General features: G+C 35.7%; 1 protein-coding gene across 11 annotated transcripts in view; it reads left to right on the plus strand.

Annotated features, from left to right (window-relative positions):
- Lrba (LPS responsive beige-like anchor protein) overlaps positions 1-18513 on the plus strand; it is a 711450-nt gene that overhangs the window by 171864 nt on the left and 521073 nt on the right. For 9 of the 11 annotated variants that reach the window (XM_087205721.1, XM_087205722.1, XM_013067217.3 and 6 more), the window contains 5 exons: positions 3134-3226; positions 4786-4894; positions 5553-5634; positions 8404-8527; positions 8850-9042. The exons of the other annotated variants lie outside the window; for them this stretch is intronic. In XM_087205721.1, coding sequence (XP_087061847.1) covers positions 3134-3226; positions 4786-4894; positions 5553-5634; positions 8404-8527; positions 8850-9042 — 601 coding nt within the window. The remainder of the gene's footprint in view (positions 1-3133; positions 3227-4785; positions 4895-5552; positions 5635-8403; positions 8528-8849; positions 9043-18513) is intronic. 11 annotated transcript variants of the gene reach the window in all.

Here is an 18513-nt window from a genome sequence, read left to right on the forward strand (position 1 = left end):
TTTCTCTATTACAGTTTTTTTCTTTGCCTTTCAGCAGTTCAACTATGTTTTTTTTTTTCAATTGTGATTCATTTTATGATCATTTCTTGGCTTATTGAGTTCTTGTATCTGTAGTAAATGTTTTTCTTCATCAAATTTTGGGAGTTTTTGTCCATAATTTCTTTAGATATCTTTTTTTGGCACTCCCATTACACCTGTTGTTATGATGCATTGTCTGTTGTCTCAGAGTTGGTTAATTTGCCTTCCATCTGTTTCTTCTCTGTTTTTAAGAATGGATAATTTCTATTGGTCTTTCTTCAGACTCACAGAATCTTCATTATGCTACCAAAGTCTGCTGGTGAGCATCTCTAAATGAATTCCTTATTTTCTCCCTTTGTACTTTCCATCTCTTGAATTTCCATTTGTTTCTTTGTATAATTTCTCTTTTCCATACCCCAATTTTTAGCTCACGGTTAATCTGTTTTAATCATTTTTTCATAGAATTTTAAAATTGGTTGAAAATATTTATTACATGTCCTTTGAAATCTTTGCTAAATGTAACATTTGGACCTTAAAAGTCATTTTGATTCTATTGCTTGTCCTGACTATGGGTTATATTTTTTTTGTATCCTTGCACATATAATAATTTTGTATAGTAATATTAAATTAGGCATTCTTGGTAAGTGTTGGAACCACTGTGAATTCCTGTTTTCCCATGGTTGTTGGTTTTTGTTCATTTGATTTTTTTGGTTCTGGGGATCAAACTCGGGACCTTGTGCTTGTGAGGCAGGTGGCGGAACCACTGAGCTAAATCCCTGGTCCCGGTTTTTGTTTGGTTTTTAAAAACCTGCCCTTGTCTGAGTGGCAGTCTGTCTTCTTCGTGGTCTGCTCATGGTTTGCTGCTTGTGATTTTGCTCTACTCAGTATTTTTACCTTTGTGTACAATACAGCACTCTAAGGGTTTACATAGAATTTGGGATTGAATTCTTTCAACCCATAAGGTCCGCATCCTGTGCTGACTGATCGCCGTACATTTAGGGATTGTGTTGGAGTTGTACTTGCTTCTCCAGTCTCATTTGCCTTCCTCTTTTCAGTTAGCTACTCAGAGCTCCTTTGTATATATGTACTTTCCTAAACAATTAAGGTGAGGGGGAGAAGTTATTACAACCCTTGAACGGCCCTTTCATTTTTAGCAGCAACCTGCTAACTTTCTGACAGTTGTGCTGCTCACCCTGAGTTGCGACTGCAGCCTTGGTCTTTTTTTCAGTCATTTTCAATTGCCCTGAGGTTTATGCATCTGAAAATTTTATTCACTTGCATTTTTATCTTTTTTTTTTCTGAAGGAAAATGCTGACTTCAGTGATGGCATTATTGGACATTATTCCCTCTTTTGCTTTTATAATGTTTTAATTTTTGCTACTTTCTCAATTTTTTTATTACTGTGAACAAATAAAAAATTTCTCACAGTGACTAATGTTTAGAAAAGTGGAAAATTAATTTCATTTTAATGAAGTGTACTTTAAAAAATGAGTAATGAGATTTATTAAAAATTTACATTAACTGTGAAGATTAAAAATTGCCTGCAAAGGATAGATACTTCCTTTATCTGATTGGAGTTCTTTGAAGTATTCCTTGGGGGCTGGGGATTTAGCTCAGTGGTTCCACTGCCTGCCTCGAAAGCACAAGGTCCCAAGTTCGATCCCCAGTACCAAAAAAAAAAAAAAAGAAGTATTCCTTGGGTCTACAAATTTAGTTTTACGTTTTTAAATGGTGTTTTTTATTTCTTTTTATTATTTATAAAGAGAGAGGAGCCAGGTTCATTGGTGTGCAGTTCTAATCCTAGCTACTTGGGAGATTGAGACATTCGGATGAAAAGTTTGAGCCCAGTCTGGGTAACTTTAGTGAGACCCTGTCTAAAAGTAAGAAATAGGAAGTGTGGGAGATGTAGTTCATTGGTAGAGGACCCCTAGTATACATCTATGCACACACACACACTCACACACACAGAGGGGTGATGGGAGATAGAGAAATGGAGGAGAGACAGAGAGAGGGAGAGAGAACTAGCCAATGGCCAGACTGGCCATCAGTGTGAAATTTCAGTGCCTGTTTATGGTTGCACTGGTAATTAGTATATATGACCGTAATTTTAAAAGGCCAAAATGATAAGAGCTGAGGTGGATTTAGTGAAGTTTACCTATTAACTCTTTAGTGAAGCTTATTAACTCAAGATCAAATGGCATATCAACATAGTCTTAAATGGAGGGGATTGGAAAATTGGAGAGAAAATAGTCTTGCTGGTGTAAGATAATATAAGAATGGCAAACTGTATTGGTCAGTAGCATTTATAAATTATGGCTGGCGATTTAATCAAATTCAGAATTTTTATTTTGACTCCAGTTTAATGATTTTATCATATTTTTAAATATCTGTGAAGAGATTGAAATAATATCAATATTTAGGCTGTCCTTTGAATGTATTTATTACCTGAATTTTATTTTCTTTATTGAAAATTTCATAGTGTACATACCAATTAAAATATGTATGGCATATCTATATATATTTCTTTAAACATAGGATCAGAATAAAACAAACTGCATGGAGTTTCACTGAGGTATTACAGGGTATTTTGTTTGTTTGTTTTTGCTGTTACCCAGGACCTTTACACTGAGTTGCATTTCCAGCTCCTCTGTAAAAAAAAATTGTTTTTGAGACAGGCTCCCCTTAAGTCACTAATGGCTTGTGATTATCATTCATTTCAAGCCTGTTCCTTGTTTTCCACGGTGATAATTATTTAAAAATTTAAATATATGCTCCCATTAAATAATGGTTTACTTATCCTGACTTAAGTAAGTTGGTAACTTCCAAAGGACATTGATAAGCCAGTTGCAGAGAAAAAAAGTGTCTGAAAACAGCTTTCTGCGTATGTGCATGGAAAAGTTACCAAAGTTTCTGCATTTCAGTCTATTCTCATTTATTGGTTTTCACTAAAATGAACTATAAGTAGTCAGAGATAGGCAAATTTTTAAATGTCAGAAATACATATTAAATTCACATATATATTAAGTTAAGCTTATAATGAAAAATACATGTGTGCTAAATCTTTACTTTTGAAATTATACTCACAATAGTTTGTTTTAAATTTTTATTTTTTTAGTGTTATCTACAAACTTCTGGCATCAAAAAGTGAAGGAATCAGAGTTCAAGCTCTCAAGGCATTGGGCTATTTTTTAAAACATCTGGCTCCAAAGTAAGTACATGAAATCTAAAATGTATCAGTTTTTATTTATTTTATAAACGTTTGGAATACCACTTCTGTTCTGTGGTCCTCTTAGTTGTGTTGCTCTCTCCTTCTCTCTATGCCTTTTTGTGGCACTGGGGACATTTAAAAATTATTTTATTTATAGTGCCGGGAATGTAGCTCAGCAGTGGAATGCCTTGCCTGGCAAGCATGTGTCCCTGAGTTTGAATTCCCAGTACCAAAAAAAAGAAAAAATATTTAAAATTTATAAAGTACTGTGTGTATTTAATCCCAGTATAAATAAAATTGAATAATAGTATATAGTTTCTAATGTGAATATTATCTAAGTTACTCATAATTTTGGGTTTATTATGAGGATTAGTTTGGATATGTTGAATTTTAGAAATTATGAAGATTTTATTTCAGTGACTTGCCTCATCATTTGCATTATACATGAAAAGCTGGGACAGTAACTTGAGTGTCTAAAATCTGAAACTGTTATGTTTAAAATCTGAAACTGCCATGTTTATTTCCTTAGCTGAATGCAGACAGTAATACTCTGTTGTTTCTCATGCCCAGAGTAGAGAAATTTTAAGGTGGAATGGTAAACTGCAATCTTTAAGAATCCAGCTGACCACCTGCAAATAAAGTTTTATTGGAACACAACAGCAGTAATTTATTTGAATATTATCTATGGCTATTTTTGTGATACAAGGGCAGTGCTGAAGTGTGACAGGGGCTGCATGGTCCACAAAGCCTAGAGTATGTATTATCTAGCTATTTGTAGAAGCATTTGTTGACTACAGAGTGCAATTAAAATTTGTGATACAGGGCCGGGGATTTAGCTCAGTGGTTTCGCTGCCTGCTGTGCAAGTGCAAGGACCTGAGTTCGATCTCGGGTACCAAAAAAAAAAAAAATTGGGATACTTCAGTTTTTAAAATTTATGCTTGGAGTGTTAATTTTGGTACATAAATTTACATAATACTAATTTTCTTAAATTATCTTTTCTTTCTTTTTTTTTTTCTTCTGGTATTGGGGATCGAACTCAGGTCCTTGTGCTTGCCAGGCAGACTGCCGCTGAGCCACATCCCAGGCCCTTTTGTTTTTTGGTACCTGGGATTGAACTCAGGACCTTGTGCTTCGCAAGGCAGGTGAGGGGCCACTGAGCTAAATCCCTGGTCCCTTAAATTATCATTTCTTAAACATTTTCTTCCACATTCCTTTTTCTCTTGAAGTACTTGTGGTTAGATAATTACCCACTGTAGAATCTAGCCAATGCTGGTAGGTAGTAGCCACTAGTTAAATAAATGATTGCTTTAAAGAGTTTGGTTGAGAGTTTTTTGCCTAGCCTATCTCGTTTGTTTTTAACTTTAGTTATGCTCATGGTGTAGTTAGCATTTGTTTACTTAAACACTTGCAATCACTTGGTTGAAGAACATTGGAGAGTAACTGAGGTGGAATTTGTCATTTAAAAAACATTTTTGTTTCCTTCATTATATGCATACATAACAAATACTTGTACACAATAAAACTGTGCATTTGATGATTTCTTTCTGTGTTTTTGTAGGAGAAAAGCTGAAGTTATGCTTGGGCATGGATTGTTCTCATTGCTAGCTGAGAGACTCATGCTTCAGACGAATCTAATCACAATGACCACGTATAATGTCCTCTTTGAGGTACAAATTTAGTTAGAATTGACCCTTGTTCATTCCTTATTATAAAATGTCTGTGTAATTGAGTTGGCAGTGTCTAAATAAAATGAAGCCATTTAGGTTTATAATGTACAGTTTATTTTTTTATTTTTTCTTTTTTGCTACCGGGGATTGAACCTTGTGCTTCACAATCATGCACTGGAACCACTGAGCTAAATCTCCAGCCTTACGATGTACAGCTTTGAAATTACTTAAGTAAAGGAGATAAGGCTGCGTATTTATAAGTCAGTCTGTGAATTACTGAACAGTATAGTTATCCCTGTTTAAATATTTCTCCATTATAGTGACCATTTGATGTCTTGTTTTAGAAGCTGCCTCTCCTCCCTCCCTCCTTCCCTCCCTCCCTTGTTTCTTCCCGTGCTGGTGCTGGGGATTGAACCCTGGCCCTCAAGCATGCTAGGCAAGTCCTTTACCGTTGAGCCATGAGCCAGCCCTGGTGTGTCATTTTATAGTTAAATAAAAATAACATTATAATGTTGAAGCTGTTTATTTATCTGCATGAAGTATGTAGCTTGAAAATACTGGACTATATACTAAATTTTGATTTGTATTGTACTTAGAGTTGTTTAATACCAGTAATATAGTGATTATATTAATGCACTTTATTGTTTTGCTTTTGTAGATTCTTATAGAACAGATTTGTACTCAGGTGATACACAAACAGCATCCAGATCCCGATTCTTCAGTAAAGATACAGAATCCTCGTATGTATTTTACACACTGTAAAAAACTTTTGTTACTTAGAAAGGAAGTTGCTGTGGAATACAGCTTGTTAGCTGAATGTTTTATTAAGGGCAGTGCTATCAAACTACTTTTATGTTGAATGTAACATCAAATTGACCTTAAGTTATATGGCTTATATAAAAGTTTTAAAGAAATATATTAATAAGATCTTGGTTTAATATACAGATTTTAGCAAAGTTTTGAATATTCTGTTTGATGATATTAGGCTAAATTACATGAACTATGGAGGCAATTTTCATTTTAAATTAATGTCAATTTAGGAATACCAAATTTGGAATGAGAAAATAGTTTTTTTTGGTACTGGGGATCACACTTGGGACCTTGCACAGCACCACTGCGCTGAATCCTCGGCCCACGAGGAAATGGTTTTATTCTTTATTGTTTATGAACTTAGTTTTGTTGAACAGTTTTCTGTTATTTAAAATTCTTAAGCACTTGTACAAAGCGTGCATTTTTCATCTTGTTTTTAAGATCATGTCATTAAAATAATTGTGGGGATTGCAGGGCCTCACACATGTTAAGCAAGTGCTCTACCACTTGGACTACATTCCAGTCCCTCGAGGCATTATTTTCGAGAGTGAAAAGAGGAGAAAAATCTTAAATTTTAAGATTTTAGAATATTTCATTGTTTCAGTCCATTTTGTGCTACTATAACAGAAAACCTGAGAGCCTGGGTAATTCAAAGGGAAAGAAAACGCAGGACTGTTTCCCAGGTAGAAGAGCAGGTGAGCCCAAGACTGCCACAGTGCCCTGCGAAGGGGAGAGCGTTGTGGCCTGATCATCTCTCATAGACTGCACCTCTTTAGTTCTGTGATACTGTTGACACTTGAGTTCTGGAGGGGACACGGTACAACCACACTCGTTAATCTAGTTTATACTAATGAGCTGGCTCAGAAAGAGTGGAGTCTAGTGGTTAAAGTCTAGGAGCCTGGGTTAACTCCTGCTTACTTGTCTCACTAGTTGTGTGACCTTGAGTATATTACTTTTCTTCAAAATGAAGATAATAATAGTACCTACCTACTTACTATGTGTGGGTTAAATGTATTTTTTTTTTTTTTTGGTACTGGGGATCGAACTTGAAACCTTGCGCTTGCGAGGCAGGCAGTGGCACCACTGAGCTAAACCCCCTTCCTGGTTAAGTGTGTTTCTATTTTATTTAATTTTATTTAATTTTATTTATTTATTTATTTATTTATTTATTTATTTATTTATTTATTTATTTATTTATTTATTTGCACCGGGGATCAAACTCGGGTCCTTGTGCTTGCTCAGCAGGCGGCAAAACCACTGAGCTAAATCCCTGGCCCATTAAGTGTATTTTTAAAAAATAGTGCCTTGTGATAGTATATCCTCGAATTCATGGCTATTGTCTCATTATTACAATTATCGTCATCATTTCAGTTATTGTTTTGGTAGAGAACTTTTGAAAATGTCATTAAGAGTTCATAAATTCCTCCCAGAACATCATTAAGTGTATGACAAAGGATCTTCATATTTGCTAGCATGAAATTACTGTTTCAGAGTTGCCAGAATCCCTGGCAAAAGACTGGTTTAGGATTCCTAAATTTTAATTAAGTAAAAAGTTGATACATTGTTAAATTTAAAATTCAGAGAGTACCAGGGATTGAACCCAGGGCCTTCACACTAGCTTGATCCTTAGCCCTTTTAAAAATTTTTTATTTTGAGATAAGGTCTCACTGTATTGCTAAATTATCCAGGCTGGCCTTGAATTTGAGATCCTCCTGGCTCAGCCTCCCAGAGTACTGGGATTATAGCATGTACTACTATACCTGATTTATAGCCATGTTTTATTTGTTTTTATCCATGAAGATAAGTATATATTTTTAAGGTTTTTTTTTTTCTTTAAGCTAAGTTTTGGAAATTTAGGCAGTTTTATATAAGATTATTATGGTAGTGGTTTCCAGTTTGGGGGGAGATAGGAATATTAAATAGGTTTTAATTTCCTTCGGAGTTTTTGTTTCTGATTTTGCCTTTAAAATTATGGAAAGAAATTTTCCCAGCTTTTAAAATTTACTGTGATAAGCCAGACGTGGTGACGCACACCTGTAATCCCAGCACTCAGAAGGCTGAGGCAGAAAGATTGTTGTGAGTTCGAGGCCAGCTACATAATGAGTTCAAGACCAGCCTGAACTACATAGTGAGAGCCTGTCTCCAAAAAAAAAAAAAAAAAAAACATTCAGTGTGATAAAGGAAAGGCTGTGTACCTGTTGTAAATTTTGTTGCAGATTCTGAGAATTCTTTTTATTCTGAAATTTACATTGTAATGTATTTGTTTTTAAGCTTAACTCTAGTATTTGACCGAGACTAAAAAGGGTTGTTAGTTTTACCTTTACTTAATTCATTTATAATGTGAAATTGTTTTATTTTTAACCTTTTAAAATTTAACATAGGGAATTGGGGTAGAGCCCGGTGGTACAAAGAGTGCTTGCTTAGCACCTGCAAGACGGGGCTTCATCCCCACCACCCTAAAATCAAACCAAACCTCTGCTTTGGACTTTCTGATTAGAAAATAGAATGTTTCTCATGTTTAAATGCTTTCTAATGGATGCTGGGACAGTCCTTTCTGTAGATATTTTACTAACACAAATAATATTTTTCATTGGACATTTATTTAAGAGAAGCTAAAGAAATTGTAACATTTGGTTGACCTCCCATCATGAACTTTTTGCTTTGTTTTGGTTTTTACTTATTTATGAACTGTCTTACAGAGATATTAAAAGTAATTGCGACCCTACTTCGAAATTCTCCCCAGTGCCCGGAGAGCATGGAGGTTCGCCGAGCCTTCCTTTCTGACATGATTAAACTTTTTAATAACAGTAGAGAAAACAGGAGGTAAGCTCTATCAGGAAGTATTTGTTTGCAATATTCATGTCTACTTCTGTATGAATCCAGTTTGTCTTAGAAAAGGTCTTTAAATTATACCAAAAAATAAAAATGATTCATCTGTATTTGATTTTCATTAAGGGTATGTCAGTTATATACCAAATAGTTAAATCAGAGTTTCAGTACTGCTTTGTTTAACTATTTGAATATATAGAAACATGTGTTTTTTGTTTTTTTGGGTTTTTTTTGAGGAACTGTTTAAACCATACTACTTTAGAATTCTTTCAGGGGATATTTTCCCTAGTAACTCAGTACTGTTTGTGACTTTCAGGAGCTTGCTACAGTGTTCTGTGTGGCAAGAGTGGATGCTTTCTCTCAGCTGTTTTAATCCGAAGAATTCAGATGAGCAAAAGATAACAGAAATGGTGTATGCCATATTCAGAATCCTACTGTACCACGCCATCAAGTACGAGTGGGGTGGCTGGCGTGTGTGGGTTGACACCTTATCAATTACACATTCAAAGGTAAGTATCTTTTTAAAAGTATATTTTATATATCAATAGTTTTGAAATTTATTCAAAAAATTCATGTACTTAAAGTCAAGGAAAAAAGATAAGGCTAATCTCTAAAGTACAGTGAAAAGAAAACAAAAAAAGAATCTATGGAAAGAAATATTCATGACTTTTTCAGAATCAAAATTATTTTTCAAAGGTCTGTTTTAGGCGTATTTAATAAAGTCAAACCTCGCGTCACAGCCACAGGAATTCGGAGAGTAAGCAGGCTCGTAGGCGCCTCTCTGTTTCCGGCGTTAGGCGCTTGCAGGCACACGGTGGCGCACTGTGTTCAAAGATGCGATTTGTTTCAGTGTTGTGTGGTGGTGGAGTCAATTGAAAAAAGCTCTGGGGCTCGCATCAGCAGCACATACCCTAAAGAAAAGCTCTGGCTGATGTTTGTGCTGGACTCATTGTCACAATCAGTTAAAAAATGGGGTTCAAAAATTCACTAGTCTCACTTGTCTGTGTATTTTTTTTTTTTGGTACTGGGGATTGAGCTCGGGTCCTTGCACTTGTGAGGCACTGGTGGCACCACTGAGCTAAATCCCCAGCCCCATGTGTATTTCTTTTTAAAATTAAGCCAGTGCAAGTTAGTTATTAATGTATAGCCTTTAAAATTTATTATGAAATATTTTAGATATTCTAAAAGGTGCAAAGAACAATGTACCTACCATTGTTTATGAAGCTTCCTCAAAAGCTCTGTCTACCACTTTAAGTTCCACTCCCACCCCTCTACTAATCTTAGTTTGGTGTCATTTCTTTGTCTTCGCCCACATATACTCCATGTATATAAAATTTTTTCTTTCTTCTTCTTTTTTTAAATTGTGCAGCACTAGGGATTGAACCTAGGGCCTTTGTACTGAGCTACATCCCCAGCCTTTTTTATTTTGAAGCAGGGGCTTGCTAAGTTGCCTGTGCTGGGCTAAAACTTGTGATCCTCCTGCCTTAGCCTACCAGATTGCTGTGATTATAGGCATGTGTACCATGCCTGGTTATGTAATATTGTGTGTGTGTGTGTGTGTGTGTGTGTGTGTGTGTGTGTGTATGTGTAGATCTGGGGTTCGAAAACAGGGCTTGTGCACATTAGGTAAGTGTTCTACCTCTGAGCTATATCTCTACCCCTAGGTAACTCATAATTTCATATTTTTTTATTCATTCATTCGTTCACTCACATATGTGTATATATTTGTTTGTTTGTTTGGTTTTTTTGGTATCGGGGATCGAACTCTGGTCCTTGTGCTTGAGTAGCAGGCGGCAGAACCACTGAGCTAAATCCCTGGCCCTATTTGTTTGTTTTTTGAGACAGGGTCTTGCTTGCTAGTTCAGGCTGGCCTTGAACTCAATAAATAGCCCAGGCTGGCATTGAACACACACCATTCCTGCCTCAGCCTCCCAAATGCTGGGATTACAGACGTGCCACCATGCTCACCTCTTTAATTTATTGAAACTTAAATGCAATCATACAAAATGAATTTCTTGCAAATTTTATTTTTACTTACTCTTGTTTGAGATTCATCCACATTGATTCCTGAAATTCTGTTCATTTTATCAGTTGTTTGAATTCCATAACATGACTATCCATCCATTTTCCAATTGGTGAGCATATTCTACATATTCAAGAGTTTCTCTGTGTTTATTTCTAGAAGTGGAGCTGTGAATTTGTAAGGTATAATTGCTGAACTTAGTAAGCTAATGGAAATTTTTTCCCAAAGTAGTCTATTTACATTCTCACCAGCAGTGTGTAAGCTCTCATTGCTTATTGTTCTCTCATCACTTGGTGCCTCTAGAGTTTGAACATTTTGCCAGCTTGATGAATTTAAATGTTTCATCATCATAGTCTTAGACTGTGTTTTTTTGTTTTGTGGGAGTTGTTCGTTATATATTATGGGTTTTGCTCCTGTGCTCGATACATTGTTTATGAGCATTTTTGGCTAATTTGCAGCTTATATATTTATTTTTGGATTTTGTACTTTTTTTTTTTTTGGTGGTACCAGGGATCGAACTTGGGACCTTGCGCTTGCCAGGCAGGTGGCAGAACTACTGAGCTAAATCCCTAGCCTGGAGAATTGCTACTTTAGAAAATCATAGGATAGGGCCGGGGATTTAGCTCCGTGGCACCACACCTGCCTCGCAAACACAGGATCCTGAGTTCAATCCCTGGCACCAAAAAAAAAAAGAAAGTTGTAGGATATTTAGGGTCAATAGTCTAGTCTTTTTATTTACCAAATTAGTTGAACTGATGATACCTCAGATGTTTTGAGATCCTTAAGCATTTATGACTAAACATTTATATCCAGTTACCAGTCCATTTGTGTAATGAATGAACATGGAATTTGGAGACAGATTCCCCTAACTTGAATCCCAATAGATAGTAATTATTGACTGTGTAAACTCAGTGAAACTTTTAAACTTTTTCAGCCATCAATGTGGAAGCTAGAAATGGTGGTGGTGGTGTGTGTGATGTTGTTAAACATGAATAAGTTACAGAAAATAGCAGCAAAGGTTCAAAGTGTTTTTGATAATTATAGCTGTATTATTATTCTATGCATTCTGTCTAATTTTTATTGTTAGCACACGAGCTCACTTCATATTTTTTATTTTAACTTTTAAATTGATAATTTAACTACATCCAAAATAATTTGTGTAGCATTTATACTATGAAATGCTAAGAAGTAAGAGGTTAAATTTTGCTACCTAATTTAGGGACATGCTGTGTGTTTATCCCAATCCACCCCCACCCCTCCTCACTCAAAAGTAATCACTCTTTTGAATTTTAGCTTATAGTTCCCTTCTTCTTTAAAAAAGTATATTCTTAAATAATATCTAATTTTGCCTTTTAAAATTGTTATGAAATGATATTAACTTATTTATATGGACTCTTCTGTTACTTGTTTTTTCTCCATCATACTTTTTGCTTCTAAAATTTTCATTGTTACCTGTGACTTTTGTTCATTTGTTTTCACAGCTGTGAATAACTCAGGTTCTCAAGGCAAAGGATTCAATAGGGCTGTTTTCCACCTTCATATAACTGTGACTTGCAGTAAGAAATTCATGGTGACCACATATGTACACACGTACATGCATGTGTGTGCACACAGGAGCACACGTACTCTAAACTGTGGTTCTTGTGGAAGTATTTACCCTTTAAACTTTAGTGTATGGTGGTCCATTCTGATGCTCTCTGCTTTCATTTGAAAAGTGATGTTAATGACCCCAATAATGATTCCATGATTGGTAAGCTGAATGTCCCTCAATTTGAAAATGCGCTGCTATACAAATGTAACTAACTAGGAGTGGAATTGCGAAGTCCTAAGTAATGTTTTTCCCTTTAACCCCTGATACTATTAGCTTTCTTATTTTATTCATGGTTTTATCTCTTACCTACTTTTCTCTTAAGTTTTTCTTACAAGTTTTAGTTTTTTATGACCACCCAGATTACTTTGAGGCTAGATATTTTTGATAGTTGCTAGCCTTAGTTATTATTTTCTTTTTTGTTTTTAGTTATTATTTTCTTATGAATTAAGCTGAAAAGCAACATATGATATTGCTTCCCTCCATAAACATCTTGTTCTGTCTTTTTTTTTTTTTTTTTTTGTACCGGGGATCGAACTTGGGTCCTTGCACTTGCACAGCAGGCAGCGAAACCACTAAGCTAAATCCCCGGCCCTGTTCTGTCTTAAAAACGGAAGTAAGATTCTTTTTTGCAAAGTAATTTCTATTTAATTTCTCACTGTTCCCATTGGAAGAAGTATTTACCTTTCACTACTCCATTTGACAAGACTCTTTCTACTCTGACTGTGTGATTCTAGTCCTATTCCTATACGTCACGCATTGTTAAGTCTTTAGCTTTATGTGCTTCTTTGCATTTACCCAAATCCTTTATGCTTTGTAGGATTTAACAGCTTTTCTTACTTTCAGGCCATGTCAGCCTCTAAGCTCACCGCCCTTAGTTTCCTCTTCGCGTCTCCTAAGCCAGTCTCTCTTGGTCCTCTCCTCCCTCTGCCCAGTCCCCAGTGGCTGGCAGTGCCCTTCTCCTCAGACCCTAGGAACTGTGTGGTCTGCACTCCCTGTCACTGCATGGTTAACTCTCTCTCTGTCTCCTCTGCTGTGTGTCTCCTTTTCTTTCTTAGCCACTCTCTGTCTCTCTCTGTCCCTCCCTCCAACATCTGTCTGTTCTTCCCTTAGTCATCTGTGTCTGTCTGTGCCTCTCTCCCATTTGCTGTTGGCTGATGCGTACTTCCTAGCCTCTCCCTGCCACTCCCAGTCATTCTGTGTCTGGTTCTCACTCCTACTGTCTGCTTCTTTTCTTCTTCTACCTCACCTGCATCTTTCCTTTCTTTCACTCCTTACCATCCTCCTTTTTTGTTCTTCCTGTCTTCTATTTGAGTATTTTCTCGTAACTAAAAGACTGAAAGATGAATCAGGAACAGATTTCATCCCGAAAGGAAAAATTTCCTAATGCGGAAGATAGATAATATATGTAGAATAAAGCTATCAAATACAAGGTTGGAGGGCTGTAAGTACAACAGAAGAGATGTGTGCAGTGAAAGGGGTGGCCCCTTCTACCTGAGAGTGTGTAAGTTTGTGGAGTGGAGGTCATTGACTAAAACTTCGAGGAGCAAAGAAGATTCTGGCATGGAGAGGTTGAGGTGGTGGGAATCACTGAGAGGAATTGGCCTAAGTGGAGACACAGACAGCGGCGCTGAGGGAAAAGCACGACAAGTTGGGTAGTGCGGAGGTGTGTGGCCAGTATGAAGAACAGGAGTGTGTAATGTAGCAGTTGAATCCCATATGATCATGTACTACCTCTCATGTTCTTTGGTTATTAGTTAAAAGTGAGTTCTCTTGTATCTTACCTTGGCTGCTATATTGTGAGCTCTCATCAGCTGGGATGAAGGGTTCTACACTTGTTCATATCTCCCATTGGACTGTGCATAGTAGCTGCATATCAGGTGCTTGTTGCAGAAAGGAGAAGGAAGAACCACAACACGACGTGGAGTTGTTTGGGTCAGCTGTCGTGTGGTACCACAGCACTCTTATCTTCTCCTGCAGGGAGCCTGGGACTAGCCGAAGTAGCTGTCCGTTAAGGCGCCTGTGCCGCAGTCTCTCAGTTAGGTCTGGGGGTCACCTCTTCAGAGTAGTTTGGGATGTGCATTTTATTACAATTTTCTGGGTCTCACTTCATAATCTTAATTGTGTTCCTAGAAAAAATTATATTTGTGGTACTAGGGGATTGAACTCAGGGCCTTTGCACTGAGGTATGACCCTGGCCCCCTCCCCCCTTTTTTTTTGGTACCGGGGATTGAACTCAGGACCTTGAGCTTAGGCAGGCGCAGTGCCACTGAGCTAAATCCTTGGCCCCTGGCCCTTTTTATTTTTAAATTTTGAGAGGGTCTGGCCAAGTTGCCTGGGCTGGGCTTGAACTTAACCATCCTTCATCCTCAGCCTCCCAGAGTGCTGGGGTTATAGGCGTGCACTATCGTACCTGCATTGAAAATCTGTATTCTACAATAAGTTCTTAGGTAGTTGCAGATCACATCTGTAATCCTAGCTACCGGAGGTGCTGAGGAAGGAGGACCTATGAAATTTATTAAGACTCCATCTTAAAAAAAAAACCCATAAAAATAAATTCTTCTGTACTTTAAAATTTGAACACTCCTCTCAGTGTACAGGAAATTATTTTTTGTTCCGGCTAGGGATTTAGCTCAATGGTTTTGCCACCTGCCTTGTAAGCGCAAGGTCCCAAGTTCAATCTCCGATACCAAAAAAAAAAATTATTTTTTGCTTTCATAAAACTCTTCCCTTCCAGTAAATGGTGTCGCACTTCTGTAGTCTCAACTACTTAAGAGGCTGAGGCAGGAAGATTACTTGAATTGAAAAGTTCAAGAGCAGCTTGGGGAACATAGTGAGAATTCAGCTCAAATAAAACAAACTAAAAAGTTCTCCCTTTGTCATGTGTATATGAACCTGACAATATACTGTACTCTTCAGAAAGTATCATGGAGATAGAGATTGTGAATAAATTTAATATGGACCCTAGTTTAATCCTTTAATAAATTCTTTTTGATTAGCAAGAGAAATCTTTTTGTCTTCCTGAGAGCATATATTTGGGGCAGACAGTGTTAAAGGAAGTAATAGACACTATTCTTTTGTACTACCTGAAATCTCTTGGTTTTTACACTCAATGTATATGGAACAAGCCGGCAGTAGCCTTTAAGTTGTATTTGTGTGTGTGCGTATAGTTTTGGTTAGTTTGTATTTTTCTTTACTCCAATGACTTGTGGTTTTAAACATAACTTAAAAATCGTTGCAAAGAAAATAGTAGCTTAAGGGAGAAGCCTCTTATGTCTACTTTTGGACAGGTACCAGCCTGTGACTCAATGTATGAGATTACGTTTATAAAATGATATAAATGCTGTTATTTGCGGAGTGTTACATTTTCTGAATAAAACTAGATCTGTCACTTTCTATTGTGAAAGTATACTTTGAAAAATAAATGCTGAAGCATTACTTTTGAGAGGGAAAACAAAGTTTTTATTTTTATTTTTTGATACCTGGGATCGAACTTGGGTCCTTGCACTTGTGCAGCAGACAGTGAAACCACTGAGCTAAATCCCCGGCCCAAAGTTTTTACTTTTAATTTTAGTTTCATATAAGATTTTTGGCTTTATTTCTTTTTCTGGATTTTCTTCATTGATTAAAAGAGTTTTCATGAAAGATTTTTATAGAGTAATTTATTTGACTGTTGCTGTGTTCATTCTTTTGAAATTTTAAAACAACATCTATTTTTAAAATGAAATGAACAAATTACACAGTAAGGCTCTTAATATCAGTACTTAATAAGGTTTAAGATAGAGTTGAAGCAAATAAGTAAATTTTCTCTCTAAAAATCTCTTTCAAAGGGTTTTAAAATATATACAGTATTTAATTGATGCTTTTTTTTTTTGCAGTTATTTTGCATCTCAGTAACACAAATTTATACCGTAGTTCTTGATAAAGAACTGGTGTGTAAAGAACTAATGTTGCAGAATTGGATAGCTTTTGCAGAGTTACATCAGGATACATGCAGTTGCTATAAAAAGCCAGAGAAACTCAATTGCAATTTTATTGTCCAGTTTGATAGATTTCCTGCCACCTTTGTAGCAGACAAGCTGTTTGTCACCGTGAGCTGCTTCTCCAACAGCTGAACTAGGTTTTTCAGCACTTACAGGCTCTTCTATGTAACTGGACTGTGTTGGTTACTTTGGTCTCTCTGTGTTTCAGGTGTGTACCTAATATCCTGTGTAATTTCATCATTTTGTTTGTTGTCTAGGTCTTCTTTCTTTTAAGTCCCTTCCCCCTTTAAGTACTCAAGGTAGACACCATAGTACTGTTAATTAGTACTGTTTTCACCTCGTACACTCAAATGCTTCTACTCTTTCATTAAAATTTTTCATTGAAACTCTTTTGAATTATGAGAATTGTCCTACAACATTTGTTTTCTAAACACATAAAACTAAATCATTTTATTTAGACTCATATTGTCAAAAGGTAGATTGGGTGTATGACTTAAAATAACGAAGACGTAAAAGTCACACTTGAATTAAAAATGTGATACGAGTTAGATTTTCCCTAAAATGATGAATTTAGGTAAAATAACCATCTTAGATTATTTGAAATATCTGAAGATTTTATATATTGCTAACAAACTGATAAAATTGCTTAAATATATATATTTCTGTTACTTTATAGAAGGAGAAAGTACCAGTAAGATTGGATAAAAGCTCTCTGGGAGGCTGAGGGAGTAAGATGGCAAGTTTGAGCTCAGCTTGGGCAACTGAGTGACTTAATGAGACTGTCTCAAAATTAAAAAATAAATGAATGAATAAAAAACGCTGAAGATATAGCTCATTGCAAAGGCTCTGGATTCAGTCCCCAGTGCTGCAAAAAGTTGAGTAAAAGCATGTAGAATTAAGTTTTAAAAATTTTTTTAAATGGTTTATTGAAAGTATTTTTAAAGATCATAAGATACAAATAAAATGGATATATGTATGTGTTTATGGCAGCTCTTATAAGGTTAAAACTCTGCTATTTTATGGAATTTCAGAAGTTACAGTATTTCCATCTTTTGTGGATTTTTAGCATTTTATGCTTATATATACATACACTTACATACAAAAATGAAAATCACCCATTATTTAGACACCAAGCCATATCTTTAATGTTAACATTTTGGGGCAAGTCCTTTCAGTCTTCTGTTCTGAACGTAAATATACATGTTTATGCAAGATGTTCATTTCATTTGGAAAAATTGGTGGAAGTGACATTTAAAAAAAATCAAGATTTCTATGATAATGTAATATGTGTACATTGTACTTTAACTCTCTGTTGTTGTTGAGCACTGGTAACCCTTTTCCTGTATACATACATCTTATTTTGTGCGATAAATGCCTATTAGTGCAATTTCTAGAGTCTATACATTTTTAAAAGTATTAGTAGATATTGCTAAATTGCTTTCTAAAATTTTTTAGTTCTGTTCTAGATTTGCATGAGAGCATCTATTAGACTATTCTTAAAATTGATCAGTATGACTTTCAGAAAAGATTAGCAAGTTATTTACTATATTATTTCATGTAATTATTCTTCTTAATGTTGTGTACAATGGGGATAATTTTACTAATCTTTTGGAGTTGCTCTTGTTCAGTAATGGTAGTTGCTTAAATCAGCATACATGAAGCATTCAGTATATCTCAACTTTTGTTTAAATATTTAAGGAAAGATATATCCTGAATAGCCTATAAAAATGAGCTTAGCTTAATGTATTTTTAAGTATATTGTTGAGCAGTTACTGACTACATAGGACTTCTCTTGCTTTAAGGAAATTTGAGTGCAAAGTTAATATTTTCTTTTAGAGAAATTCTAGACTATTTCTATGTGCTAGTATGGTATTTGTAATGATTCAGAAAATACTAAAGTGGTAGAAATGCTTCTCTTACATAGTTCTTATTCATGAAGTGTTGCTTATAAAACATTTTATGAAAGAAGAAACTGTATTTTCATATTTACTATTGTTGCTTACTAGAGAAGGTGAACTTCAGAGTAAATCTGTTAACTTTGATGTTACAGGGAAGGATAAGACCCATTTTTTTTTTGTTAAATTCTTTTATTGGTACATTGTAGGTATACAACACAATTACATTTCTCATTGGGAATTGTACCTTTACATAATGGATCTTGGTTCTTATTTTTCCCCCACTCCTAGCCCTCCTTTCACCCCCTCCACCCTTCCCTATTTACAAAGACTTTATTTCCATTTTTTCCATTTCTCAGTATTTTTCCTTTCCCTTCTTTCCTTTCCCTTGCCCCTCCCACTACCCCTACCCCTTTGGACCTTTTCTTCCTATTTTACATTATCGATTATTCATTCTAATCATTGGTACATTTTAGGTATACAATATAATG

This window comes from Heterocephalus glaber, unplaced genomic scaffold (assembly GCF_053883595.1).
Source record: "Heterocephalus glaber isolate CG9 unplaced genomic scaffold, H.glaber_assembly_v1.0 deba00000613, whole genome shotgun sequence".
Classification (NCBI taxonomy): domain Eukaryota; kingdom Metazoa; phylum Chordata; class Mammalia; order Rodentia; family Bathyergidae; genus Heterocephalus; species Heterocephalus glaber.